This window comes from Furipterus horrens, unplaced genomic scaffold (assembly GCF_987537825.1).
Source record: "Furipterus horrens unplaced genomic scaffold, mFurHor1.1.pri manual_scaffold_7, whole genome shotgun sequence".
Classification (NCBI taxonomy): Eukaryota; Metazoa; Chordata; class Mammalia; order Chiroptera; family Furipteridae; genus Furipterus; species Furipterus horrens.
In genome coordinates, this window is record NW_028327177.1 from 97,628,163 (window position 1) to 97,656,153 (window position 27,991).

The 27,991-nt window shown below is 54.3% G+C and overlaps 1 protein-coding gene across 2 annotated transcripts; it reads right to left on the reverse strand.

Annotated features, from left to right (window-relative positions):
• Positions 1 to 152: 152 nt before the first annotated feature.
• PRKCD (protein kinase C delta) lies at positions 153 to 27,991 on the reverse strand. Of its 2 annotated transcripts, none has more exons than XM_090284025.1 (19): positions 27,775 to 27,991; positions 24,335 to 24,447; positions 12,525 to 12,646; positions 11,211 to 11,410; positions 9,836 to 9,896; positions 9,502 to 9,664; positions 9,375 to 9,406; positions 8,170 to 8,255; positions 7,769 to 7,898; positions 7,041 to 7,141; positions 6,307 to 6,403; positions 5,991 to 6,088; positions 5,706 to 5,879; positions 5,386 to 5,477; positions 4,747 to 4,809; positions 3,585 to 3,723; positions 3,227 to 3,415; positions 2,548 to 2,676; positions 153 to 688 (listed from the first exon to the last, which is right to left on the reverse strand). In XM_090284025.1, exons 3-19 carry the CDS (start codon positions 12,637 to 12,639, stop codon positions 530 to 532), a joined length of 2,028 nt encoding a protein of 675 aa, XP_090140151.1. In that variant the 5' UTR covers positions 12,640 to 12,646; positions 24,335 to 24,447; positions 27,775 to 27,991; the 3' UTR covers positions 153 to 529. The 2 variants fall into 2 exon arrangements, with proteins under 2 accessions (XP_090140151.1, XP_090140149.1); XM_090284023.1 differs by having other exon boundaries at positions 5,991 to 6,091.

Sequence of the window (27,991 nt, forward strand, 5' to 3'; positions counted from 1 at the left end):
GTTCACACAGCTTATGCTACTTTTTTTTCTTGTCATTATATGTATATATATATATATATATATTTTTTTTTAAGATTAAAACATTACCAGTCCCCCATGTTTTTTCCTCTACTGAGCAATATATACAGCCTGTTATATATGTGTGTGTGTGTGTGTGTGTGTGCGCGCGCATGTGTATACATGTATATGCATATATATAATACATTTTTTCAATAGATAACTACATTCAAGTAATGAAACACAGGATTTACAGTTTCCCTCTGAGGGCAGAGGAAAAGCAAATTCACACTCAGTTCAGAGAGGAAGTACCATGAAGAGCCCAGTCAGACAGGAGCCAAGGCCCCTCCTGGAGGTGAGGGGGGCGGGCAGCAGCAGAAATCACGACAGTCACACTGTTGCTTATTGTCGGGGGGCTGGCAGATGCTGATGCAGGGGGGCCAAGCCTGCTCTGTCTGGGCTGGGCGGGCATGCCATGCCAGCTGACCCAGGCTCCTTGGCTGGGGTGGGTTGGGGGGCATGTCTGGGAACCTCACTTTTCCAGGAGCCTCTCGAATTTGGGATTCACAAAAGAGAAGCCAGCGAATGCTGTCTGGTCCATGGAGTCGATGAGGTTCTTGTCGCTGTAGGAGAGGCGCGCTTTTTCGTTCAGGAACTCCTGGTCAAAGTTGCTGTAGTCTCCAGGGGACTTCTGTGGGCACAGGGTAGAACTGGGTGAGCAGGACCCAAGGGACAGCCTTCCAAAGGCTCGCAAACACCTCGGGAACCCGTCAGGCTGGGCCAGGCCAGGACTGTCCTTAGTGAGACGAGAAAAGGGAGTCCTTGTTCCCAGCCTGAGAGGAGCCCGGCCAGAAGGCGGACGCTGCTTTTCCAAGGGGTAAGAAAAGCAAGCAGGGCGCTCTGAGCCTGGACCAGGAGAGGTGGGCTTGTCCAGAGCAGGGCCAAAGCCCGCCCACCGCCTGCTTTTATTATTCCCATAAACTAAGAATGACTTGTACATTGTTCAATGGTTAGGAAGAAATCAAAAGGAGAATAATATCTCATGCCATGAAAACTAAATGAAATTCACATTTCAGCGTCCATAAACTTTTTTTAGTACACGACCACACCCACTCGTTGACATATCACCTATAGCTGCTTTGAGACCATCTGGCCTGCAAAGCCTAAACTAGTTACTATAAGGCTGTTCATAGGAAAAGCTTGCCAGCTCTGCTTCTGAGGATAGTGAAATGGTAACAGAGCTCAGGCTGGTGGCCCTCAGGCCAAACTGAGCTGGCAAATACACCACTTTGACTTGCAGTGGGTTTTAATGGCATTTGAGCCAATATTTTGAAATTGGGCAATTTGACATAAAAACCCAGATTTCTGGCTTCTTTTGAAAACAGGCAGATCAGAGCAGCCATAGGTCCATTTCCTCACCCATCCTCTCCTGGTGCTGAAGCACCCTTTGGCCGCTCAGCCGCTCGCCACAGGCCCCACCCCTCCCCACTGACAGGTTGCTGATCATCACTCCTGCCATTTGTGTTTCTTAGTGCAGAGAAGTCAATCTATCACTCTTTCTATCATAAGTGAGACTGAGAGCAGCCTGCATGATTTTCCTGCAGCCGGCCTGGCCTGGAGTGGCGTGCCAAGCCAAGAGGTATCAAGTTTGAGGTCCCTGGAGCAAGAAAAGTGCTCTGCAACTTCCAGGCACACAGGCTGCCCAGTGGGACAGCGTGTCCTGATGGAGGAGGGGAAGCAGAGGAAAGAAAAGGAGTGGGAAGGAGGAACTGTGAGCAGAGAAGAACCATAGAGTCCAGGTTCTGAGGTGTTTGGCATGCTCCAAATTTTGGCCCCAACCTGTCTCTGCTCTCCTGCTGGCCTGTTGGTGGCCTCTGTGGATTTTGGGCCTTCATGTGAACCATCCCTCCTCTACCTAGAAAAACTTCCCAGATGCTCCCAGCCCTGCCCACATCCCACTTCCTCTCAGATGCACTGCATTCTATACATCCTGGGCTCCTGCTGATAGACCTGCCTGATGACAACTGATGGTGTATGGCATTGTGACAGCTTCCATACCGTTGTTATATCATGAGTAAGCATCTGTGTTCAAGTTTCTTATCTCAGTTGAGCTGGGGTTCCTCCAGCTCTGGACTGGGCTTCCCACTTTGCTGAGCAGCTCAGCACAGTGCTCTGCACCCAACAGGCACTCAGCATTTCCAATATTTACTGGAAAATGGATTGGATGGATGAAGGGAGGGAGGTCTTAATACTGATTCCCAAAGCACAAGCCCCTGCATACAACAGGTGCTAAAAAAAATGTAGATTAAGTGGTGGCTGAATCCGCAGTTCCCAGTGTTTATTGAATGACTGAGTGAGAAGAGGGTGAGACTATCAGGGTAGAGGCTGTGACTGAATGTGCCAGGGAGATCGGGGAAGCAGGCGTGCTGAAAGAAGGGAGAGGAAAAAGCATGTAAATAACATGGAGAGAGTCAGGCAAAGGAGCTGCCCACCCTGAAGGCAGCAGGGGCAACACTGAGTGGGTGGCCCTACTGAAGTTGGATCACATACCACTTTGGGCTTGAAGGGCGGCTCCACCTGACGTTTCTCCAGCAGAGTCCAATTGATGGTCTTGAAGAAGGGATGAATTTTGATGTTTCCAGTCACTCCCAGCCTCTTGGTTGGGTCCCTTTCAAGTAGCTGCAACCCAGCAGGGGCCCTGGTTAGCACTCAAGGGCTATAGGAAATCAGAGCCTTAGCAAACCCCCAAGCAGACCCAGGGCATCCAGAAGGCCTGGCCTAACCCAGTGGTGCAGCCCAGGGCCACTGAGGCTGAGGGGATCTTCTCTTGCCTGCTGTACTCCCAGGTTGTGTGCGGGGGCTGCTGGGACTTGAGTAAAAGCAGTGGCTATTTATTGAGTGTTTGCCAACTGCCTGGCACAAACCTGAGCATCATACATTTATATTTTCTTCCCAACAACTCAGGTTTTCAGATATGCAGATAAGGAGACAGACTTAGCGTTTAGCCTCAGGTCTCCTGGCCTAAGCTTGTAACCAAATCACCATGCCAGGTCAATTCAGTGCAGGGCACTTAGACAGGACCTCCTGTTGAACACGGCAAGAGAGCAATACCCCCAGCATGTTAGGACTGGAGCATCAGTGAGGCTGCTATTCCAGAGGCTTCTGGCATTCCTGTGACCTCACGTTTACTGGTTCTTGCCCCTAGCCAGCCTAGCCCAGGGCCACCCACCTTCTCCAGGATATCCTTGGACTCTTTGGTGATCCAGCGGGGATAATGCGGTGTGTCTACACGGATGGACTCGAAGAGTTCGTCCTCATCATCACCATGGAAGGGGGACTGCCCAATGAGCATCTCGTAGAGAAGGACTCCAAAGGACCACCAGTCCACAGAAAAGGAGTACTTCAGACCCTGCAGGATCTGGGGCAGAAGGTGCCAGAGCTAGAGGGATCCCGGAGCACAGGCCCCGGCCAGTCTTCCTCACCCTCTTGGCTTGGCGCAGACATCATTTCTCAGGGAAGCCTTCCTGGCTCTACCCTGTTAAGACATGTGTCTGACTGAGCTGGAGGCTGGGTAGGTGGGAGCTCACCTCAGGGGCGATATAGTCAGGGGTGCCGCAGAAGGTACTGGCCTGCTTCTCCCCGAAGATGTTCTCTTTGCACATACCGAAGTCAGCAATCTTGATGTGGCCATTCTGGTCCAGCATCACATTGTCCAACTTCAGATCCCTGAGGGGAAAGGACAAGAGACGAGGTCAGCAGGAGCCAATTCCACCCTGTCCCTCAGCCCCCATTTTTAGTCCTGTAAGCCTATTATTCTTCCCAAGGGGACAAGGGAAGGAGGAAGAGAAAAGGAAGCAGGAGGGGAGGAGGCACCACAATAGGCGCTTCCTGCAAGCCACCTACTGTGTGTTGTATGCTGGACACACAACGTCCTACTTTCCAAAACCTAAAATGAGACTCAGGGAGGTGATATCACTTGCCCAGGGACACCTCGTTGGTCAACAGTGGAAGTGGCCCCAAGTTCAAGTTTGTGTAAAAGACCATGTCTATTTTTATGTAGTTGGTTGTTGGAGTAGATAATTTATGCCCATAGTAACAAGTAGTAGAAAAGGGCAAACAGCATGTAAAAAGTACACCTTCCACTAACCCCGATGGCCAGGCCTTCCCTAGAGTGATGCTAGGTACGGACGAACACATTACAACATGCATTTTACCTCATCTTTTAAAATATGCACCTTAATATTCAATATACACTGTCTCGTGGGTTTGTTTTCCACTTGACCACCTATCTTGGCATCACCCCACATCAGGACATATACGTGGCCTCAGCCTTTTTGACGAGGGCATAGTAACACTGTCGAATGGGACTGTCATTTATTGGGTGGGAATTTTATGGAATCAGTTCCTATTGGTGGAAGCTGAAAGTGCGCAGATGGGGCTTCAGAGGGGCACTCACTGCACTGAGGAAGGAAGACACCGTACCAGTCAGTGCTGCACTCCCACCTGTGGTGCTGCATATGGGCAGCAAGTTTCCAGTCCCTGGAGCTACACCAGCCTCAGCTGAGGGGCCACCAGGAATTCTAGCAATGGAGTAGGAGGGTTAGGCAAATACCCAACTAAATACTGACTAGGAAGAGATGGGGGTGAGAGCTGGGCTGGGCTCCACTCAGAGCATTTCAGAGGGTATGATGGGGTTGGAACCTCCTTTCCTGAAAGCTCCCCCAAATCCCAACTCCTCCCCACCTGTACCTGTAAATGATCCCTTTACTGTGTAGAAACTGTAGTCCACAGACTATCTCAGCAGCATAAAACCTGGATATGACAGAGAGAGAAAGAGAGAGTTCTGGAATTTCTGACGATTGGCCCTTGCTTCTCCCCAGTCCCTCATCTCCACCTCCAGGGGCACGAAATGCTGCAAATAACTCCACAGACCACCTTGGCCCAATCAAGTACATCTTGTGTCAGGCAAGTGGGGTTTAGCAGCCAAGGCAGAAAAAAAAATTGTGAAGGAAAAGCTCCAAATAAGACAATTTTCTGTCATAAGAGTATATACATTTATACTGATAATACATATGTACACGCATGCACTCACACACTTTGGGCATACATGCTAGTATGAGGTCACATGCCAGGGTCCTGTGTTATGCAGATCACCATGAGGATGCCCTGATTGAGGCCCATGGAGGGGACAGAGGCCAGCAAGTCTGTGCTGTGCGCCCAGTCAGAGCTCACCCACCACCCAGGTCTCCCATACAATGGGGGCAGCCCCAACTACCACCAGTCTCTCCAACCCCAGCTCTAGCTCAGGGTAGCTCCTTCGGGGAGAGGAAAAAATAAATGGAGCGCAGACTGGCAGTGGACTCTTCCCCCAACGGGGCCCTCACATACATGGCACGGTACAGCTCGAAGCGGCCTTTGTCCTGGATGTGGTACATCAGGTCCCCCCCGTTGAGGAATTCCATCACGAAGAACAGGTGGTCCTGGGGTGGGGAGGGTAGTGAGCAGAGGCACAGAAATGGGAGGGCCACTGAAGCAGGGGACAACTCTGCCCTGGGGGAAGTGAGAGGAGGAGAAATGGCCCTGCCCTGGGGAGTACGAGGAGGGGACACAACCCCGCCTTAGGTGATCTGAGTGGAAGGCATGGCCTGGAATGGAAGGCAGAGGTGAGCTGTAGCTCCTGGGGCAGTGCCAGTGGGAGGGCCAAACACCTTGGTCTGGAAGGTGCAGTAGAGGTGGGTGAGAAAGGGATTCTCCCAGGCGAGCGCCAGCACCCGCTTCTCCACCATGGTGCACTCCACATCATCGTCAATCAGAACCACATCCTTCTTGAGCGCCTTGATAGCGAAGAACTCCTTTTTGCCCTTCAGCTCTGCAAGCAGCACCTGAGGGGTAAGTGGGGTGCTGAGCAGCAGAGGCCCGGGCCAAAGGCCAGGGCAACACAGCCCCACCCAACCAGGTTCCTTGGGCTGCCTCAGGGCCATATGGCCCCTCACCTTCCCGAAGCTGCCTTTGCCCAGGACCTTGTGGAAGGTAAAGTTCTCAATGTTGCACCTGGTGCTGCCCTCCCAGATCTTGCCGTAAGTCCCATTGTCTGCTGGAGAGAAGGTACTTCAGACTCAGGTCTCTGTCTGCAGAGTCCCCGACGGGGTCCAGGGGTGAGCTGGGGTAAGGGGTCTCAGAGAAGAAGGGGATCCTTCCCCATGGCAGTGCCTCCTTTCAGGTCTCACTTGACAATGGAGGGAAGCCAGGCCCCATCCTGGGCCCTACCGGGAAGTAGAGGTTTTCCCGGGGGAACAGGCCCAGCTTTACCTGCAGATTCATCTCCTGAGACTCCTGGCTTCTTCTCAAAATTCTGGTAGATCCCAACAGGCTCTGCAGACTCTGTCTCTGACTTCCGGGAGGGTTTCTGGAGAAGGAGGTGGTGGTTGGGGGGCCAGATGGTTGGTCATACCATGGTCAGAATTCCCAGCCCAGAGGGAAGACCCCCAACAATCCATAATTGAACCTTGATATCAATGGGGGACAGCAGGGGCAAGGCCCAGGACCCCCAAGTGGTATGGTACACACACACACACACACACGCGCGCGCACGCGCGCGCTTGCACAGGAATGCCTGGGTGGTCTGGAAAGCAGTCATTACAAACAGAAGTTTTGTAAATTGGACACTACCTTCCCAACCACTTAATAGATTTTTGTGTTGCCTTCACTTGTGAATTGAGAATTTTACCTTAAAGTTTTGTGGCATCCCTTGAATCCCACCACACCCAACACATATGAAAGACCATATACACACGAAGACTTCGTTCTAAGTGTTTCACCTTGTGCCCCACCCCCATGTTCACCTGCAAGCATAGAACTGTTGAAGTAACTAACTTCTAATGGGAATAAACCCACCACCCTCTCCTGCTTAATTCTTGAACTGGGTCTTCCAGAAGTGGAATCTTGGATATAAGCCCCCGACTGTGGTCCCCCAGGAGTGGGTGTGAGCCCTGACTGCCCCAACCCCACTACCCTCTGTCCCAGGTTCCCACGGTGCTGCCCACCTGGCTGACTTGGTTCAATGCCTCAGCCAAGAGCTTCTGGTTGATGCCGCAGAGATTGGCAACCTTCGTCTGGCACTTATGGTGCACGTTCATGCCACAGTCTGGGGGAGGAAGAAACAGGCCCATTAGGGCCCGTGCCCAGGCAGGACAGCCAGCAGGCCCACCAAGGGCAGGGAGAGGTGGAGAAATGGAGAAAGGAGGGCTTTATGGGCTCTGCTGGGTTTCCTGTCTTCACAAAAACATCTGAAGTCATCACAAGCACTTTAAATCTTTCATTATTTAAAGAGAAAAACAAAAAGCAGAAGGTATCGGACCTAATTCTGACCCTTCAAAGAACATGTGGGATGACCTAGACAAGTCCCTTTTCCTGCAGGGGTCTCTTGTTTCTCCTCTATCAGTGAAGCTGGGGTGAGGAGCGTTTGGGGGACACCTGCTCTCATGCAGCAGTGACTCTCTGGATCCTACTCTACTCTGAGCCCCGTGTTACACTTGAGGATGCAGAGCTCAGAGAAGTGGCACCTTCTACCTGGTGGCCACACAGCAGGTACATGGTAGAGCCAGTCAGGCCAGTGGGGAGGGCTCACCAAGGCCTCCCTACTTGAAATCCCCCAGCAAGAGGGCAAAGGCAGCATCAGTTAGGTGGAGTTTATGAGGCCCGGGTGGGTAGGCCCAGTTGGGAGTCCCCCTCTCCCAGCACCTCCACCCCAGCCTGAGCCAGGGGCACACACCTTCACACTTTAATCCCTGCTTCACCAGCCCCCAGAGCAGGCTGCCACAGTGGTCACAGAAGGTAGGGCTCATGTAGTTGTAAACCTTGAACCGGTGCGGCATGTCGATGTTGAACCGTTCTTTTTGGAACTGGGGGGTGGGGGGGAGTCATAGGTCAAGGGTCACATGGCAGCTCCAACCTGTTCCTCAACCCTACCTCTCCCCAACCCCCATGCATGGCAAGATGCCAACAGGGCTCCACTGGGAACTGGGAAATCCAGAGGTTCAAGGAAAGACCAAGAAAAACGGGGAGGAAGGGTGAGCCCCACAGGGAAAGGGGGAGGGAGAGCCCAAATCCCTCCCATCTGGCCAAGCCCACCCCCCCCAGATCCCCAGGGCCCTGCCCTAGACCCAGCCTCACTATGGTGTCCCGGCTGTTGGTCGCAGTGCCTGTGCACCGGCCGATGATCTTGTCGATGCATTTCTTATGGATGGCAGCGTTGCATTCTTGAGGAGGTACAGGCCCAGGACGGGGGATGGGAAGGCACCGGAAAGGGAGAGTCTGTGAGCTGGCCCAGTCCAGCCCCCTACACAAAGCCACCGTTCTCCCAACCACCCACACCCTCACCCCAGAGGCCTTGGGCCCAGAGCCTTATTTTTCTCTCCTCCCGCCAGTCCTCAAAGGAGGGGCCTGTGAAGTATGGGACAGGGAGGACAGGCCTATCTGGTGGATCTCAGAGATTAGGCTCGAGGAGTACTGGTGGGCGGCGCAGGGGGGCAGAAGTGAGGGGTGTGGGGTATTGCAGTGAGAGAAGTGGAGGCAAGGGAGCCCCCCTTTCCCTCTTGCATGCCCCAGTACAGCAAATAGCTCCTAGGCTCTTTCTCACGCACATGCACACACAGATACGCCCTAACTCAAAGACATGCTTACACACACATGTATAATAATGATAGGGCTTCTTACATATTGATAGAATGCTTACCATGTACCAGCCACCCTTAAGATACAGCTTTACATATTTTATCCCACTTGATCTCTACAATGACTCTATTATCCCTATTTTATAGATGAGAAAACTGAGGCACAGAGAGGTTAAGTAACTTTACCTAAGGTCCTACAACTAGGAAGCGGTAGAGCCAGGATTCAAACCCAGGTAGTCTGGCTCCAGAGCCTGTGCTCCTAACTGCCATTGCACAATGCCTGGTACATGCACCATTGTGGAGAAAGGTGTGCTCATACGTGTGCACCCAGATATAGACATATCTAACAAAGCACACACGCAGCCAGCGGTGTGCGGGTCAAGATCTGACAGTCTCTCTGGGGGGAAAAAGCCCTGATGCGCAGTATTGGCTGGTTTCTCTGTAAATACTCCACTGTGACCCACTTTAGGCTACCAGTGTGATATCACTGAATGCAGAGTTGGGAAGAGATGTGCAGGATTGGCTCCACCACTCACTGAATGTAGCCATCATACACACATGTACTCTGATACGAAAAACACACTCAAGCACACAGAGGCTTTGCCCAGGCATGCAGTCCCAACACAGCGACACAGGCTCTCCTGTGAACACACGCAAGCACTGCTAGACACATGTGCATACAAACCAGACTGTGGAGACACTTACGCCTGCATTTGTAGCCTTGCTTGTTGAGACCCCTGAAAGGCAAATCCCCAGGCAGGTTAGTGGGGGGAAAGAACTGGGTGTGGCCCTCCCTTAACCCGGCCCCCCAGTGGGTACAGCCAGTCCTCACCAAACAAAATCCTTGCACACAGAACAGAAGGTCGGCTGCCTAAAGAAGGTGGCAATAAACTCGTGGTTCTTGATGTAGTGGATTTTGGCCTGTTTAATGGCTCCACGGCGGTTCATCGTTGGGAACTTGGCCTCGTCTTCACCCCGCAGAGATTGCTTGCAATCTGGGGGCCATCGAGTGATGAGGTCAGCCGCAGCCACAGAAGGGACAACACCCATACTGTCCCTCCCACGGTGGCCCTGGACAGATTGTTGATGGGGGCTGCTTTTCTAGACCTCTGTCCTGGCTCTGGTCTCTGAACCTACATTCCCCTGCCCAGTAGGGAGGCTCTTACCTCCATCTTCCAGGAAATACTGTACAGACATCAACACCTTGGCCTGGGGTTGCAGGTCCAGCTGCGGGGTGAGGGTAGTAGGGGTCAATGAGGGTGGGCCCGGGCCAAGCCAGACTCAGAACCCGCCCCCATAGTTGGTCTCCCAAGGCCAAGGGAGCCCTGGCAGCCTTGCGGGACACCTGTCTGCCTGGTGTGGGTAGGGACGGGCCCCGCCCCTGAGCCCCACCCCCCACCCATGGGTATTATTACATTTGGGGAAGTGAAAGGATCCAGCCCACACCCAGCCTGGCCACATGGCCTGGGAACAGAGTGGGAAGGGAAACTCCCCACCCTCAACACTGCTGCCCCCTTAACAAGGATATTAGAACAGAGGGCCCCTGTCCCCCTGCACATGCAGACACAGACACATGCATACTAACACACGCATGCTGGATCTCTGTCAGGAGGTCTGCATGTGGTCTCCTCACACAGACTGACTGGTTCTGAGGGCAGGACCCTCACCTTTCCAGGACCCAGGCCTGGTGACTGACATTATCCCTTGGGGTAGTGGACAGAGAGCCCAGCAAGTGTCTCTGCTTGACTGGCTAAGGGTCAGTGTAGCTCTGAATCAATTTGTCTCTTGGCTCAACCCCTTTAGCCCTCACTAGAGGTCAACCAGAGTCCCTGATGATCACAGGTCTTTTCCAGTGGGGACATTTTGGCCGCAGGAGGCCACAAGTAACCCTAGGGGACAGGGATGCTCTGCCAGCACTGGCATCCTGTGGCCACATGTGTGTGCAGAGCCCCGGATTGGCAGGTGAGTGGTGGGCCATCAGCTTTCCCCTTCTCCCACATCCTCACTGTTGAAGGTCATAACTGCTGTTCCCTAATGCCTGCTGGGCCTGGAATACCTGCAAAGATTCCAAACAGAACTGAGTGCCTCTGAGAAGGGGGCCTGGAGCTGGGGGTTAGGGCCAGACACACCTTTATACACAGTTTGAAATGTTTTACTATGTGCACATCCTGCCTTTATAAAATTATAAGGGAAAAAAGTAGTTGCAATAACAAGGATGGCTCTCTTTAGCACCTACCCTGTGCCCAGTTCTACAATTAGCCCTTTATGTCCAGCTGCTCATTTCATCTGAACGACTGACACTAAAGTAGGGTCTTTTAGCAGCTTCTCCTTCTTATAGCTTTGGAAACAGCCTCAGAGAAGCTGGGATTTGGTAAACTGCAGAGCTGGGATTTGAACTCAGCTGTTTTGGCTGCAAAGCTGCACCCAGCAGCCATGCTCATTCACCACACACACACACACACACACACACACACACACACACACACACACGTGTGCACGCACGCGCATGCACGTCCAACTGCAGCTCGAGGGCCCCCTCACCCAGAATTCGGCCTTGCCATTGTTCTTCTTGCAGCGCTCAGCCAGCACTGACACGCCCACTGTCACCTCTGACAATGGCTCCTCTGCTGCCCGCATCAGCACAATCTGGATGACACGGCCCTCATAGATGTGGGCATCAAACGTGGACTTCCACTCGGGGTACATGGTGGGCTTCTTCTGCACCAGCGTCTTCCCACGCTCTGCAATGGGGGCCAAGCCAGACATGTCAAGTGGGGGCCCCTCTGTCCCTCCCTCTCTAGACTTCTGACAGCCTTCAGCCTGGACAGAATTTCCTGGCTATCTCCCTGAGGGCCCACTGTGGCTTCCCAGTGTGCTTGGGACTGAGTCTCCACTGCTCAGCTTGCGTGACTGTGCTCTGTTCACCTCACCAGCTTCATCTTCCTCCCAACACACTCCAGAGCACAGAACTGCTGGCAGCTAGCTCCTCGTGGGCATTCTGCCAGGCCCCATTTCCAGGCCTTTGCTCCTGTTGTTCCTTCTTTCTGTGACCTTCTTCCTTCAGCCCCACTTAGATTTCCCCTTCCCTGTGCATTCACTCAGTGAACATGTGCTGAGAGCTTCCACATGCCAGCCATGTACCGGAGGCAAGGAACATGGCAGAAAGAAAAGTTAAACCTGGTGCCTGCCCTCCTAGACCCTCAATCCCAGGCAGAGACATGAACCAGTTCATGCCTCCAGTAAATGTTAAATTATAGCTGTAATGAAATTGAAATGAGAAAAGTCAGTGGTTCTAGACTTGCCAATGTCAGAGGACCTGCCCCAACTTCAGGGTTGGGAAGCCTTCTGGAAGAAGAGACAGCTTAGGTGAGACCTAAAGGACGAGCCAGGGTTGACCAGATGAGGGCAGAAGCAAGAAGGAATGGCCTGAGATGTACACCTCTTCCAAGAAGAAGCCCCTGACCTTGGCAGCGGATGATGCCTTCCCTCAGCTTCCCTATCGCAGGACTCATTGTCTGGCTCCCCAACCTGACTGTGAGCCTCTTGAGGGCAGGACAGGTCAGCCCCGGAGCACAGCAGCGTCCTCGGTGCCCAGCACAGGGACTGGCACAGATGGACACGTTAAAAACTATTTGGTGAAACAACCAGTGAGGGAGGAGCCAGGGCCCTGGGCCCCAGTGAGGGCTGCTTCCCTGTATCCACAGCTGGGCTGGCAGGGAGACAGGGATGAGCAAGGGTAGGCTATCTCAGAAGTTCTAGGAGAATAAGCCCCGCTCCCCCAATGCTTCCTGCTGGGCCCGGACTCTCAGGCCCACTGCTGCTGCCACGTTTCCATGGTCCGGCCTCCAGCCCTACCTGTGCTGAGTGCTTCCTTCATCTTCACCGCACAGAAGGGCTGGTTTGCCTCGTCTGCAGCCTGCAGAGAGCCCAGCTCATAGGAGTTGAAGGCGATGCGCAGGAACGGTGCCATGTTGGGCCTGCAGCAGGGTTGCATACACAGGAGGAGTGAGGCCGGGCAGCAGGGCAGGGCCAGGCCAGGAGGAACAACCCTGGGAAGTGGTCAGGTATCCGCTCACCCAGGGCTCTCACAGCATTGAGCTTGGCCCACGTGGTGCTTAAAATGCACTAGTCTTAGTTGCCAAAGTTAAAATTGAGAAGTTTTATGTAAGTCGAGTTGTGTGGCATCCCTGGTAAAACTAGAAGATGGGACATCAAGCAAGAACTGGCTGGGACGGCCTCCTTGGTCGGGCACCCCTGCCAGGCCACTCCAGGCAGGGACCCTTTCATGCCTCTCCAAAACCTACCTGGGCCCTGGGGGCATTTGAGTCTGTGACCCCCTAGTTGTTCATTTGCATAGTCATTCAGTGCCTCCTTTAATGCCCAGCTGAACACATCTGTTACTATGTGCCTGGTACCCAGCGTGTGCTGGCCAAGATGTGAAGGACCACGTCTCCCCTCCTCCCCACACAGCCCTCTTGGCTTTCAAAAACTTTTGCTCCTAAAAACCCAGGTAGATAAGCCAAGACACAATGACCACCCCCATTTTTCAGACAGGGAAACAGACACTGTGAAGCCAACCCAGAATCTGAAGCCAAGGTTCCACTGATGAAGCCCCCACTTCACTCAGTGGCCAGGGCTGGGGAAGGCCCCACCCACATCTGTGTCCTGGCCCTTCTGAACCTGAGCCCCTTGAGGTCAGGGCCTCTTGCCTTCCCGGAAGATTGCCTGTGCTTTCAAACAAATCATTTTCCAAATATAAAACATTTTAATGTTCAATGTAACACTGAATGTGCTTTTTAAATCACACAGATTGGCCCACACACCCTATTACTCACGTTCCTCACATTCCTCAAATAAAGGGTCACTACAGGAAATGACCCTGAGCATCTTTTGGGCTGTCACTCATGAAGGATGCTCACATGTGCAAGCCCACATGTGCATACTCATATATCTACTTGGACACAGGCTCCAGGCCCCACACAGGAGGATGAGCCATAATCCTGCTTGAGTAAACACTCATGTACATGCACACACATATGTACTTGTACTCCATCCTGAACATAGGCCAGCAGAGGTGGACTCGGACTTGCACCCCTACCCATGCCCATGTATGTGCACACATGCAGCAGCCCAGCCCCTGGCTCTTGCACGAGGCAGCCAGAGCAGCAGCCATGTCTGCTGGGAGCTTCCAGCCCAGATAGCTCACAGGAAACACTGACCTCAGCCTGCAGCTCAGCCCAGTGGCCTGGCCAGTCCTCTGAGGCTAGCAGTCAGAGCAGAGGGTATGGACAAGGAGGGGCAGACCAACACGTCCCCTGCCTGGGCCTTGCTCCTACTCAGAGGCAGTGAGAGTGGGTGTGCAAACAAGCATCAGAGCCCAGATGCCAAAGCCTTCAGCCTGAGCCCAGCCCGGCCAGCCGCCACGACCTCTGTAAAGGGAGGGAGGGCCAGCTGTGGGCCGCTGCCGGCTCCTCCCTGGGCCAGACCATGTGTGAGGGTGCATGTGGGAGTGACCGCACAGCTGCGGAGATGTGTGTGCATGCAAGGAGATGGAGTGGGTGGCACATGGTAGGTACTCACGTAATGTTAAAGTGAAGAGTGAGCTGCACTGGCCTGGCTGGGAGTGGGTATAGGAGTCTGGGTGAGTGTCCCAAACCCCTAGGCAAAAAGGGCATCATGCCACTCCTGCTGCCTTGCCTGGCCCAGGATCCAATGTGTGGACAGGCCAACCAAGTCTCCAGGAACACACAGCTGCTCACCCTGAAACGGCGCGTGTGCCAGACACCTGCAGCAGCTCCTTCTCCCCACTGTCTCCCCTCGCAGCCCTGCCCAGATGCCCCATGCTCTCCAGGACTTCCCTTAACTCCAGGAAGCCCAGCAGGAGCTGTCCATGGGGACCACCCATGTTACCTTGAGGAGGAGAGAGTGGGGGTGTCAGAGAAACCCTGGGAGGGTGAGGCAGAGCCCAGTCCAGTAGGCCTGCCCTCCAGCTCTCTGCACGCACAGTCAGAGCAGCTGCCGCTCACAGTTAGCTAGAAGCCACCAGGGGAAAACCACAACCACAGTGGGCCCTGGCCCCAAACCTGAACCACTAGGCCACAGTGCCACAAGGAGGGAGACCTCCTGGAGCTCTTCAGCAGTAACCCTAGGGTTAAGTCACCTAGTCCCAACTTCTTAGGACTAAAACCAAAGCATGTGTCCTGCCAGGCTCTACCACCTCCTCTACCCTAGTTACACTGCCTGGACGCCAGGAGGGAGAGACACCATGAGCCAGCATCTTTTTCCATCACTATGTAACTCTGAGAGGTCCTGGGTCCCTGCACACCAAGTCCTCCACTGCACAGAGGAGCCAGAGTTGCCCACTTACCTTGCAGAACGTCTGAACGCTGGTGGGGAGGCCTGGGGGTAAAGTAACGGCACAAAAGCAAGGTGTGCCAACTATTTATAGTCCCATGCAAATAGGCCCAGGCTCACAGGCCCCAGAGGAAGGCCACTGGCTCAGCCTCATCATGGCTCTGCAAAGCCATGGAGGTGGCAGGGGCTGGACCCCATACATAGCTCTGTAGGGACAAGCTCTGGAGCCAGCTGAGGCCAACCAAACCTTTCCCAGCCACCTGTGGGCTCCTGGTCTCCATTCACCTTCTTCTCCAGCACAATGAAGCAGAGAGCATTGGATTTGGAGTCAAAGGTCTGGGTGTGAATCTCAGAGCCCCCATTATAACAAGGATCATTCTTTTTCTGAGGCCAACAACATAGTAGATTAGCCTTGAATGGCATTAGCATACTTTATCCCTGTGCAGGTCCAGGAGATGAATAATTTTACTGATTAAAAAAGCAAGCTCAGAGAGGCTAAGTGATTTGCCCAAGATCACACAGCCAGTAAGTGGTAGAAGAAGGATTTGAATCCAGGCCTGCCTGATGTTTTGGCCCATATTCTTTCCAGTGTGCCATGCCAAGAAGATGAGATGAAGGCAAAGAGAGGGCAGAATTAGAGAAATAAATGTGCCAGCAGGAGCACACACATACACTCATCAGGATAGAGAAAACAAACAGAGGTGAGGACACCAGGAGACAGGTACCCTGTGCTTGATCAGAGTCTACCCACCCAACCCCCTCCAGGCTGGTCCTAGGCCTGACCTTGAGGACCACCCGCCTTCTATATAAAGAGGGTGGTTGGTACAGATCCCTGAACTGCTGCCTTCCCTCCTGTCCCAGCTGCTTGGCTCTCAAAACCTGGGTAAGGTTTGGCCATATTGATTCCAGCTCCAGGGGATAAAGGCTCACTGGCCCTGCTCCCCACCCTGCCCTAAACCAGCAGCCCAGAGGGAAGGAGAGGTGGTGTTTGGCCAGGCCAGAGCATGCACATACCTCCTCAGGGCGATGGAAATCTGCTCCCAGCCAGTTTGGGGCAGTAGGCAAGGTCAACATCGAGCTGACTAGAGTGACTGCACTGGTTGGAACTCCCAGGGCACAGAGGACAAGTATGAATGCTGCATAGCCACACATGTGCACAAGTGTGTTCCAGCAAAGGATGCAGGGTGGGGGACATAGCCTGATGGGTGGCACCACTGGGAACAGGAATGCATTTTCTAATTTTTCTACAATCTTCTGTAAATTGTATGATAACACTTTTGTTAGAGGGGAAAAATAAAACCCAGCAAGCCAAAATATCTCCAAGAAATGGGCCTTCAAAGATTGATGTGCCCACATAGATTGGGAAACCAAGGTCAATGAGGGCCCCCTGCCCCGCAGAGCTGACCTGGTCTCCTCCACCCCAGCCCTTTCCTGGCATTTGATTCTGCCTCACAGGCCACAGGGTGATGTCCACTGGACAGAGAAGCAAAGCGGGGCCTGAAAAGAAAGGCCTTAGCCTGGCTTTTGGAGTGTGTGTGAATGTGGGGTATCGGGAGGGGGTGTCCCTCAGAAAGTCTGCTAGGTAAACAAGAAGTGGCAGACTGAAGTCCAGCAAACAAGGGTGAGTAGAGATCAGCTGAGGACCTGGTAGATCTGAAGTCTATTCCCTTAAATAGACCCCTGAGGAGCAGAGGTGCCCTTCCAGTGCACCCCTTTCCAGATATACCTGCCCAGACTTGGAGCAGCCCCGGCTGCCTGCCCATGGAAGGGACCACCAAAACTGGGTGTCAGTGGTGTCAGACTAGGCTCCCTAGAGATGCAGACCTGGCTTGGACCTGCAAAGGTCCAGCCCACATAGGCCTTGAGGGATGAACGAAGAAGGAGGAGGCACATGAGGCCCAGGCACTGGGAGGGAAGAAGAATGAGCGGCAGTGTAATCAGCAGGAAGGCATAGGGCTGGTCCTGGCAGAGTTGCAACAGGGCCAGGGGCCGGGTGTGGAGGAAGCTGCCAGGCTGGGCAGGCAGGCAGGTAACAGACTGGCTGAGAGAATGGCCTCCCCAAGAAGCCAGTCAAGGAGGCCACAGGGTTTCACAACCCAGGAAATGGGCCCAGCAAGAAGAGCAGGGGGTGGTGGAGGGGAAGGGCTAGCAAGACCCTTCCAAGGCCCCCACCAGGGCCTGTGCCCCAGCCCCCATGTGTCCAGCCCTGCTCAGGGAGGAGGACCAGCTATGGTCTCAGGTCATGGCCAAGTGCCAGAGCAGAAGATGCTCCCCACACCTGCACTTCCCTGGGATAGGTGCCTCATCCCCCAGCCGGGGATCCTTCTCGCCCTGTCCCTCACCCCACACACACCAACCACTGCCTAGACTCTCCTCCCTTTCCCCAGGACCCCTCCCACCTGTCACCACTCCTGGTCCCTTCCCATTCATTCTCCCCACAGCTTGGACCCTCCAGGGATCCCACCCTCCTTGGAGAAAGCCCATGCCTCAGCCTGGCCCTGGCCTGTGCTCCAGCTACATCGAATACATGTCCCACTCTCAAGCCACCCCATTTTTCCATATGCAGTCCCCTCAGCCAGAATATCCTCCTGAATTCCTATGTATCCTTCCAGACAGTTCAAAACATTAGCCCTGGGGGATCCTTGCCCACTCCCCAGGAAGTCATCTGCTCCCTGGCACCATGGCCTCTGCAGGTACCCATGAGGTGTCTGAGATCCTGCTCCTGTGGAGGACTTGGGTCTGTGGTCTGGGCAGTGTCTCTGCCTCTAGCTCAGCCTTCTCAGCCTGGGTTGAACACCTGAGTGTCCTGGAGACATTCAAAAATTCCACTGTAGGCCCAGCCCAGCCCACGGGATTCAGATGGGATCGGTGGAGAGGCGTGGCAGTGTGAATGAAACGTGTAATTACAAAAGAGGTGACAATATCTTAAGAACCAATGAAAGACCTTGGCCTTCTTCCCAGGAAAACACATGCAGGTGATATCTGCACGGGACAGGGTGGGGGCTGTAGGTCCTGAAGGCCCAATTCAGTCCCAGGTCACCCCCAGTGCTCCTCAAGCCCACTCAGCAGGCACCACAGTGACAAAGACACACCAGATGCATGAAACTCACAGCCTGGTGAGGAAAGACATATAAATATGTAGTTACAGAGAAGGATATGCCCACTTCTCAGGCAGTGAGCAGGAAGAAAGGGGGGAGAGGGACTGGGGTAGCATGAGGGCTGGAGGTTCTGTTGGCTGGGGCGTCATGAAGGGCTTCAATCTGAGGGCTAAGCAGAGGTACCATGGGCCCACCCAGCCAGAGGGACCCTGGCTAGCAACAGCTTACACCTGCCTGTGCCAGCACGTGTGGGGGTAGGACCTCATTCGGGGCATAGCTCATACCAGGCACAGGCTTTGAATCACTCAGCTAGCGGTAGGATTGGTGAAGCCCTTGGCTCAGCCAGAGGGAGAAACCCCTGAGTGCCCCTGAGGGAGGAACAAAGGCCCCTTCATGGCAGGACTGAGGACAAGGGGGCCTCTGTGAGGAGCAGGGTAGGGGGTTATGTCAGGGCCTCTCCCAGAGTAACCACACACATGTGCACACATGGCACACCCACCAACCCAAACACACAGTTACACATGGGGGCCCTGCCTGAAGTTGGACACACATACACAAACGGCTGTAGCCACGGGCACACACATGCTCCTATGACAGCTTAGTGACACATACACTAAGAAACACACCCCAACTCACTGACTCTCATATGCTGACAGGCACTCAGGCCCACGCAGACCACACAGGACCTTAATACCCTCATGCAGTTGTCAGCACAGAGAGATCCATGTGCACACAGGGTGCCACAGCACATAATGGGCACATGGGCACAAAGATAAACACTAGCCTGGAAGGACCCACACATCCCCTGACCAGGATCTGGCCTAGGGAAGTCCAAATGTAGCTTTTTCTACTGCGGCCCCTGGGCCACAGTGGTTGGGGAGATGAAGGGGTGGGAAAGGCAGGCAGGTGTCAGGCAGGCAGGGCCTCCACAGGGAGGGAGGCTGGAGAAGTCCCTCCTGGCCCAAAGGGTGCCAGGGAAGCAGTGAGCAGGTCAGGGAAGGGTTGGGTCACTGTGGGGTAGGCCTACTCCACCCACCTGTCTGAGGGGAAGTCAGCAGAGGCTGCTGATGAGGCAGTCACAGGTCTAGCACATAGAAAAAGGGGAGGGCTTGAACCAGTGCAGGTGGGATGGCTGTGCCCTCTACTCCACACATGATCTCCAATGAGTTCCAGACTCACTGGGCAGAAACAGACAAGATAGGTGAAGCAATTCACCCAAAGCCACAAAGCCAACAGGGCAGCCCCCAGGCAAGGCAGAGAGAGACCTTCTGGTTAAGGCCCTGGAACTGTACATCTGGCCGCCAGTGGGGCAAGGGCATGTGCAAGTGGTTGGGGAGGGAGCGGCTCCTCCACCAGCCCCCAGAGAGATGGCCCCACATCTGACCCTCAACCCTTCTGTCTGTGCGCCCAGAGGCCTCCTCCTGATTGTTGACAGCCATCTTTGTGTTTAAGAGAAGGTGCGATGGCCACCTAAGGCTTTTGCCATCAATCCTCCCACTAGGGGAGTGGGCCTGGATGACGCCTCCCCACTTTAAGGATCAGAAGAAAGCTGTAGAGAGGCAGGACTGTGAACAGCAGGGAGTGAACAGAAAAACTGGAGATCAGGGCCCTGGGTGTGGGCTGGACAGGTCTAGTTCAGATCCGGTCTGCCTTCTGTCCCCTGTGAGCTTGGCCAAGGCGCACTGTTGACATCTGTAAGAGGTCTGTGCTCAGTGCAGCTCCTGGCACCATTTCCAGCTATGCTTGGTAATTACAGGGGCCTCCAAACTTCTTGGATCAGTGGTAAAGGGGCTCTTTCAAGCCACCCAGCCCTGCAGTGATCTGCTTTGGTCTGCTGCTCTGAGAAGAGACTGGGCTGGACAAAGAAAGCCTGAGTCTTCTGGGAGACCCCTGTCAGGGTCTCAGTTTCACTATCTTGACAATGGATACTTCTAAGCTTTCTCCAGCCCTGACACTATAAGACCTTGCAATCCTGTCTTCCCCCACTAGCCCCCAACACTCTCAGCCCATACCAAGCAGACATCTGACCCAGCCTCAGGCCTTGGTGACTGGCTGCTCCACTGCACCTGTTTAGCCAACATAGCCACAGACATGATCCAAAGCTTCCAGGGCTGTTGTGAAAACAGCGGCTCAGCCACCACAAGCCTGCCCTCCTGGGCACCTTGGCAGGGACCTTCAAGGGACAGCCATCTGGACCTGTACACAGCGCTTCCACCAAAGGCCCGTGGAACCCTCTCCTCCTCACTCTGAGCTGTACATGCTATCCCTCAACTTCCAGGCCAGACCCTCCTGAACCCACCTGCCTCCCTGACTTCACTATGCTCTAAAGTTACTCAAACATGTCCAAAACAGGCTGACTGATGCTCCCCCAAGGAAGTGACCCCCATCTCCTAGCAGCAACAGTGCTTGCCCAGTTGTTCAGGCGAGACACATGCGGGTCTTTTTCCTCCCTTCCCACCATCCACTCACACAGCAACATCATCATTTCTGCCTCTGTAGTCTATCCTGAAGTCCTCCCTTTTCTCTGCCTGCTGCCCCTATCCTGGCACCTCTACCAGCCCTAGGCTTGGCACCTGCCTGCTCACTGCTCTCCATCCTCTGCTCTGGCCCCCACAGCCCCTTGGCCCCAGCAACTCGGTGGGTCTTTTAAGATTTCATCACCCGCTCCCTAAGCCCCCAGTGTTTTCCATTTCCCCTCTGATAAACCCAGACTCCTCTCACTGGCCTGGCTCACCCAACCTGCCCTCATTACCTCTCTGACGTCCTCAGCCCCTGCCCTTCCTTCACCCCTCTGCCCCAGCCACGATGAACTCTCAGTTCCTGGAATAGACAAGTTCCATCTCACTTAGGAGCCTCTGTACTTACTGTTCTGTCTTCTAACCCTTTCCCCAAAACACACCCTGACTACTTCTCATTCAGGTCTCAAGAGGGACACTCCCTGATATGCCCATTTCATAGATAAGGCAGCTAAGGCTCAAAGCAGTCCAGTCCCTGGCTCGAAAGTACAGCTAATAAATATCTAGCAAGAATTTGAATCCAGGTCTGTCGGACACCTGCAGAGGTCTTGCTCCTAAACTTTCAGGATGCCCTCACTCACACTCTTAGCCCAGGTAACTGCCAATCTCCAGGCCTCCAGACTTCTGGCACCTGCTACTACCCCACCATTACCACTCTGACACCCGAGGTCTCCAGTCTCTTGATGCTGGATAGTGAAGGCCAAAGCTCAGCCCAACCCTCACTAGGCTGACCTGCATGCTCCTGCCATCCAGTGCCATTTGTCAAGGATGTGTGTGTAGAAATGCCCCCACTCCTCCAGCCTCCATCAGCCCTAGATGTCCACCCCCACCCCCAGCCCAAGGACTGACTCCAGGGGCCTGAAGGGGAGGCAGACTGGCAGGAGGGCTCACCACCTACCCCCTCATTGCCAGCCTCAGCTTCTCCAAGCCGTGTCCTGATGGGGGAGGCAAGAGGAGGAGGGGACCCAATGGAGGCCTGAGGGGGCAGCAGGCAGCTGCAGACTGCCTTTCCCTTTTATTTGTCCTGAGCTCTATTTTTCTCCCTTTGAAACAGAGGAGAGGAGGAGGGGGATGGGCCTCTGAGTGGGCACAACTGCTCCACCCTGGAGCTCCTCTTCTCAGAGGACATGGAACCTAATGAACCCATGGAACTCTCCCCACCCTGTAGCACTGCCTCTGAAGGCAGAATCAAGGGGGCACGAGGGAGCCAGACACCTGCCTGCTCAGCCAGACTCTACAGCCACCTGGGCCTGTGACAAGGGCCAGCACCAGGGCCATCTGACATAATAACCACATCATCAGTACCACTTGCTGTTTTTTTAACAGTTACCATGAACCGGGTGCTAAATGCTTTACATAACTTCAGTTTCTACCCCTTAAACACGAAAAATACACCAGGCACAGTGCTAGCTACTTTGCATACATTATCTATTGTTTCTGGCACAACTCCATAAAGGTGGATACTATCATTCTCTCATTTGTCAGAGGCAGAGACTGAGGCACGGGGCATCAAAGCCACCTGCCCAGGTTCATTCATACAGCTGCTGGGAGCTGCCTCATCCCAGAGATGCAGCCCAGTTGTGGCCACTCACACACAGGGGCCATGCCTGCCAGATCTAATGCTCTGAGCCTTGGTTTGGTGCAAGAGAGGAGCCGGGATTGTGGAGATTGTGGAAGGCTTCATGGCGGAGGGCTCCCTGAGTCTTTGTCAAGGTCTGGCCAGCCTGGGCAGTGGAAAGTCTAGTCAGTTGGCCTAATCCACTAACCAGATGCTGCTCCCCTTGCAGGCAAGGCCAGGCAGGGTGAGCCACAGACAGAGGGCTGGTCAGTCCCACTCTAAAACCACTTCCTGGGCAGCCCAGAGGAAGTGAGCCTCCGGAAACACCTAGGACAGACGGGCCTCCCCCCAGGGACCAGGCGTTGGAAAGTGCACAGACTGCTCCAGAAGTACCCTTCTGTCTTCCAGTCCTCCACTTCTACCTGGCATGAACACTGTGGGAGACTGAAGAGCTGATAGATCCCCCACCAACCTGTGAGCACCTTGGCTCAATGACCACAGGCAGCCCACTTCCGCCTCTGTGGCAACAGCCACAAACGGTGCCAGCACAGCTGACAGGGCCCCTCCCCGACACCCTTGCTCCTCTACCTCCTATGCCTAGCCCTGGTCAGCCTAGAAGACTGGGCTAACTGGGGAGAATAGCTAGTGAATGCCTGGGCATAGCCTACCTCCCAAGGTGACCCCCAGCCCCCTTGACCACCTGTGGTCACCGCCACACCTCAAACCTCATTCTCAGTGCCAGACACAAGCAGGACTATGACCCTGACCAAGGACCCCCCTTCCTGACCCAGAATGGGCATAGTGTAGTATGTGTGGGCAGGCATCTGAGTGCATGGTGACTGGGTGAGTGTCTGTGTGCATGCTCAGGCATGCCTATGGGTGAGGGCATATGAACACCTGTATACATGTATGCACATGTGCATGTGCAGGTACTTGTGGGTCTGTGGGCATAGCTGCCAAGTGCAGCCTCAGTTTCTGTATCCCTGTATGAATATATGTCTATGCTGGCTAGGTAGGTGATGTTTGAGAGTTGAAAGTGGGCTGGCTCCAAGGCTAATTAATTGAACTTCTTAGGGAATGAGGCTCAGTGCTAGGAGGGGATTGGCCCCTTATTTGAGGTAACACAGTCCCCAGCCAGCCAAGAGCACATCATCACCTCCTCCCCAACAAGATTTGTAGGTAGGTTGAATAAACAGACAACCCAGTGAAGACCCTGTTTTTGTTCAGCCCCCTCCCCCTAGTTAGGCCCACTTGTCTATTCACTCTCAAGACAGCCAAAGGGATGGGAATCGGGGAATGATCAGGAAGGACTCCTGAAGAAAAGCCCACCTTTGCCACCCCTGCCCACCATCACTCTCTAGGTTCTGTGCTCTCAGCATTTCCCACCATGCCCCTCAGAATCCTGCTCACTGGGCTCTGGACATGCAATGGGTAACTCACAGGCTGTCTTCATTACAATGGGGACTGAACGAGGCAAGGCTGGACCCAAAGAAAAGAACTTCTAGTTTTATGAGGGGCCTCAGAGACTGTAGCCTTCACCAACATTCCTTAGCAACTCTGCACGGCTAACCCTGAATCTGGAGGCCGGGGCCGGAGATTTAGAATCTCTCCTCTGGCCCCAGAGAGTCTGGGGAAATGTTGAAATGGGTGTAGAAGAGAGCTCAGTTGTACCAGGAGCTGGAAGACTTCAATCCATTCCCAGCTCAATATCCAACCCACTCACTGTGGAACCTAGAGCAAACTTCAGTTTCCCTGTGTGATGATGAGGACAGCCTGAAGCAGAGATAAGGGACCATGGAAAAACTGATACACCCACCTTCAACCCTTGGCTCACACACTACCTTCTCTCTAACTGACCAGCAAAGTGTCACCACTCCTCACCCCAAACCACTGCTGGGCCACAGGCCTCTGAGCATCAAGGTCAAAGCCTTTGCTGGGCCAGAAGCCAGTTCCAGGCAGGGAACACTCATATGCAAGACAAACTGCTACCCCTCTGGGCACCAAGGTCCCACACTCAGACCAAGAACCCTGTGTGCTGCCTCCCCCCACCCCAACTGAGTCTCAGGGCAGAAGGGGAGAAGCCCAAAGAAGAAGTCCACCCTGTCTACTGTCCATCTGTCTAAGATGATCTAGTCTTACCTGGGGCTCCTGGGTCCCCTTGCCCTTAGTCTGGGCTCCTGGTGCCGCCACCACACAACCACCACCAGGAGAAGTAGGCCTGCTGCCCTCACCTTGGTCAGGTCCCGGCAGACCTGCAGGAACAAGAGAGAAGAGCTGAGCTGGGAGGTGTCACCAAACAGGCTCTCCCCAGCATGACCGACTCAAGCCTGGCTCAGCCTTGTTTGACTCTAAGACTTCAGGTCTCTTCGAATTTGACTTTCTTTTCTGTGAATTAGTGTTGGGCCCTACTTTTCCAGGGCACTAGTTATACAGTCACTCTACGCTAGGGGTTGAAATGCTATCTCAGCCCTCAGAGCCTTTTCAGGCTACATACAGAAACAGCAAGAAATCTGTTCCTAATCCTCTGGTCTGCAAGATGTTGCCCTGTATGCCTGGGAGAGTCAGGGTGCAATTGGATACCACCGCTTTGTGGCCTGGGGCAATCCCTCTTAGCCTCAGTTTGCCTCATCCTTAAAACGGGGAGGGTACATCTCCGTAAGTGGTTCTGAGGCTCCAAGGATGTGGTATGCCAGCTTCTATGCTGGACTCCAGTTGGAAGTGCCAAATGAATAGTGACACTTTTTTGTTGTTTTGCACATTCTAGTTAAGGTGATTCTCATATTACTGCTGTGCCCATTATCCAGGGGGTAAAAAAAAAAAAACCTGAGGCCCAGAGATATCCTTGAAGGAAGAAATGGCAAAGGCAGCAAGGTATCCTAGTGCCCTGATTACTTTTTCTGTAGGTCAGGTCTCCACAAAAGATTCCCCCTTTTCTAGCTGAAGACCCCCATCACCACCTCCTGGGGGCTGAGGCATCCTCAGGTTTTATCTTTTTGTCTGTAGTTTACTTCTAATTTTAATTTAAATTCCAATTAGCTGTGCCAGCTAAATGGTGTCAGGGCCCTACAGTCACAGCTCCAAATCACACTCCCCCACCCCACCCCCCAAGCCACTCTCTCCCCCATCACTACAGCTGAGACTAGAGGGTGGGAGGGAATTGACATGTGGGATAAACAGGGCTAGATGCTGGTGGGGTCTCAGGCAGCTGTCTTGCCTCCCACAAGGAGTCTGGTCGAGGGAATGTGGGGGTGGGGGGTGGGCAACAAATACATTGCCATTAGGGAACTGGGTTGGGGAACAAGCTAGGCTTTTACTAGCCCCAGCTCCCAGAAGAATGGGGACCATACAGTTGGGGGAAAGTAAGTGGTCATTAAATAAGACTTATCATGTGCTGAACTCTCACTATGGGCCAAAGCTGTGCTTAAGAATCTTTGGCACAGAACTCTAGTCCTCACAACAACTTTCTCCCTTCTGCAGATAAAGAAACAGCCTTAGAGAGGCCTAGCTCTGATCTCTCACTATTAACAGGCACCGGGATTTTTGTGTCCAAGTCTTTCCTGGGTCCAGAGTTCTGAGGTCTTGGTCACAACACTACAAACCCCAAGCCTTGCCCTCTGGTGTCTGTCAACTTGGGGGAGTAGAGGAAGGTGCGATATGAAAGCCTCCCGCCTCTCCCCAGGAGTGAGGGCTGGACTTGAGTGTGCTGCACGCATACCCAAACCTCACAGCCTCCATCCTGCTCACACACACACTCTGGGGCTCTCACCTTCCCTCCCAGCACTGTCACCCCAGAGCACAGGCACCACACACCTTGTTTCATCCCCTCCTGCTCCTGACACCCACACCCAAGCACTCTCGGTTCCCCACAATCAATTACTCCCCTAGCACACATACTCACAGTTTCATACAGTCAGACTGTGAGTCTCCCACCAGTCATAGGCCCACACATCAAGTCTTGCCCCCAGCCCCAGTACTGTCACACACCAAATACCTTACACCACCCTACAGCCAGATGCAGCTGTCCAAACACCTCCACATCACACACACTCACACACACACACACACACATACACACACCCCACTGCCCTCTGCTGGCCCATCCACCACACCCCAGCTCAGTCCACAGCAGGAACAAGGAAACCCAAGGGACCAGTCCCCTCCCTTAGTGACCAGGTCAGCCTGATCACAGTGACTCAGAAGAGAAAGGGCACGCGAGTGCACACACACACATACACACACTTGTACAGACACACTCACTCACACAGGAGCCTGGTGGGCTGGTGCCCTAACACCATCGGGTCCCACAATTAACTGCTTGAATGTACTCATGGCTACTGGGTCACCATGATATACCCAGTGTGCGACACAGAAGCCTGCAGACACAGGGATGCACACATGGGGGCACACAGACACACACACCAACACCTAGTGGGGAGTCTGGTGATAAAGGGCACACCAAGACATAGCACACACAGCACAGTCTCAGAACACCCCAAAAGACATACATACACACATAGGCAAATCACACATGTGAAAAAAGATACACAGGGGCAAGTTCCAGACAGTGACAAAGAACACCCAAGCAGACACAGACACAGAACATACCTACAAACCCAGCTACAGAGGAATCAGCTCAAGGAGACAGGATCCATGCATACAAGGTAGGACAACCCTCCACTCACAGTAAATCCTTCTGATCAGGTTTAAGTGGGGGATTTGGGGAAGTGGAACAAGTTCTGACCATGCCCACCTCCTGCCTCTTCACCCTGGCTCTCCCCACCTCCTCCCCTCACCTGGCTGGGCCCCCACGGGTGTGGCGTCTGGGCTGGGGAGAGGCCTTGGGCAGAAGTGTCCTGGAAGGGGCCAACCGGGTAGGGGGCTCAGAAGAGCACAAGGGCGGGGCGGGAAGGTGGGGTGGGGACTGGAGCCACGCCCAGCCCGGAGACAGATGGAGAGACCAAGAGATAACAAGACTGAAAGGAGATATATCGAGGAGGAGGCGCCGCTCGGGCCAGGCAGCGACTACGGGACGGGAGGCGAGGCCCGGCGGGCGGCCTAGCCCGGGCCCCGCAGTAGAAAAAGAGAGGAGGCGGGACAGGCTGGGGGCGGCGAGCATGGGCTGGGGGCGCCCCTCCAGGAAAACAGAATCTAGGAGACGGTGGGAGGGGGGTTGGGGTGGGGCTATCGGGCACGCGGAGGGCGAGGGACCCACAGATAGAGACTAAGAGCAGGCGGACGGCGGAACACAGAAGGGGTGGGGACGGAGAGAGGGCCCCAGAGATTCGGGAGGGACGGGCAGACGCTCGGAGGAGCTGGGGACACAGGCGGGTAGGGGGTCCTGGAGCGGACGGACAAGAGGGTTTCGGCTTCTACGGCTGAACGGAGGGACAGACAGACAGACAGACAGGGGTACTGAGGCACTGGCGGGTCCCGGAGCGCGGTGGGACTTCATCTGGCCAAGGCTTAGTCAGTTTCTCAGTTTCGAAAACGGGAACCGGAGGGGGGAGGGAGGCAGAAGGGAGGGGTGGCGCGCCCTCCGAGTAGCCCCGGTCCCACGTCCGGGCCCGGCCCTCACTCACCTCCAGGCGCAGAACCAGGAGCCAGGGGTCGCGGCGGCCGGGGCTGGCTCCGGGCGCGGTTCCTGGGCGCGCGCGCGGCTGGGAGTCTCGGGGACCCCGACCGGGCTGGGCCCGGAGGCCAGTGAAGTATCTTCTGGGCTTAGGCGCGGCGGGCGGGTGCTGGTGGTCTCTCGGGGGATCCCAGGGCAGCCACCTCCCGCTCCCGCGCCGCAGCACA

What these genes read in the sequence shown, in the direction of transcription:
- PRKCD (XM_090284023.1), bottom strand. Translation starts at nt 12,639, where the DNA reads ATGGCACCGTTCCTGCGCATCGCCTTCAACTCCTATGAGCTGGGCTCT. An exon ending in ATGGCAAGGCCGAATTCTGG is followed by an intron (nt 9,897 to 11,210) that starts GTGAGGGGGCCC and finishes CTCACCCCGCAG; the next exon opens with CTGGACCTGCAACCCCAGGC. An exon ending in CGCCCTTCAAGCCCAAAGTG is followed by an intron (nt 689 to 2,547) that starts GTATGTGATCCA and finishes CTGTGCCCACAG; the next exon opens with AAGTCCCCTGGAGACTACAG.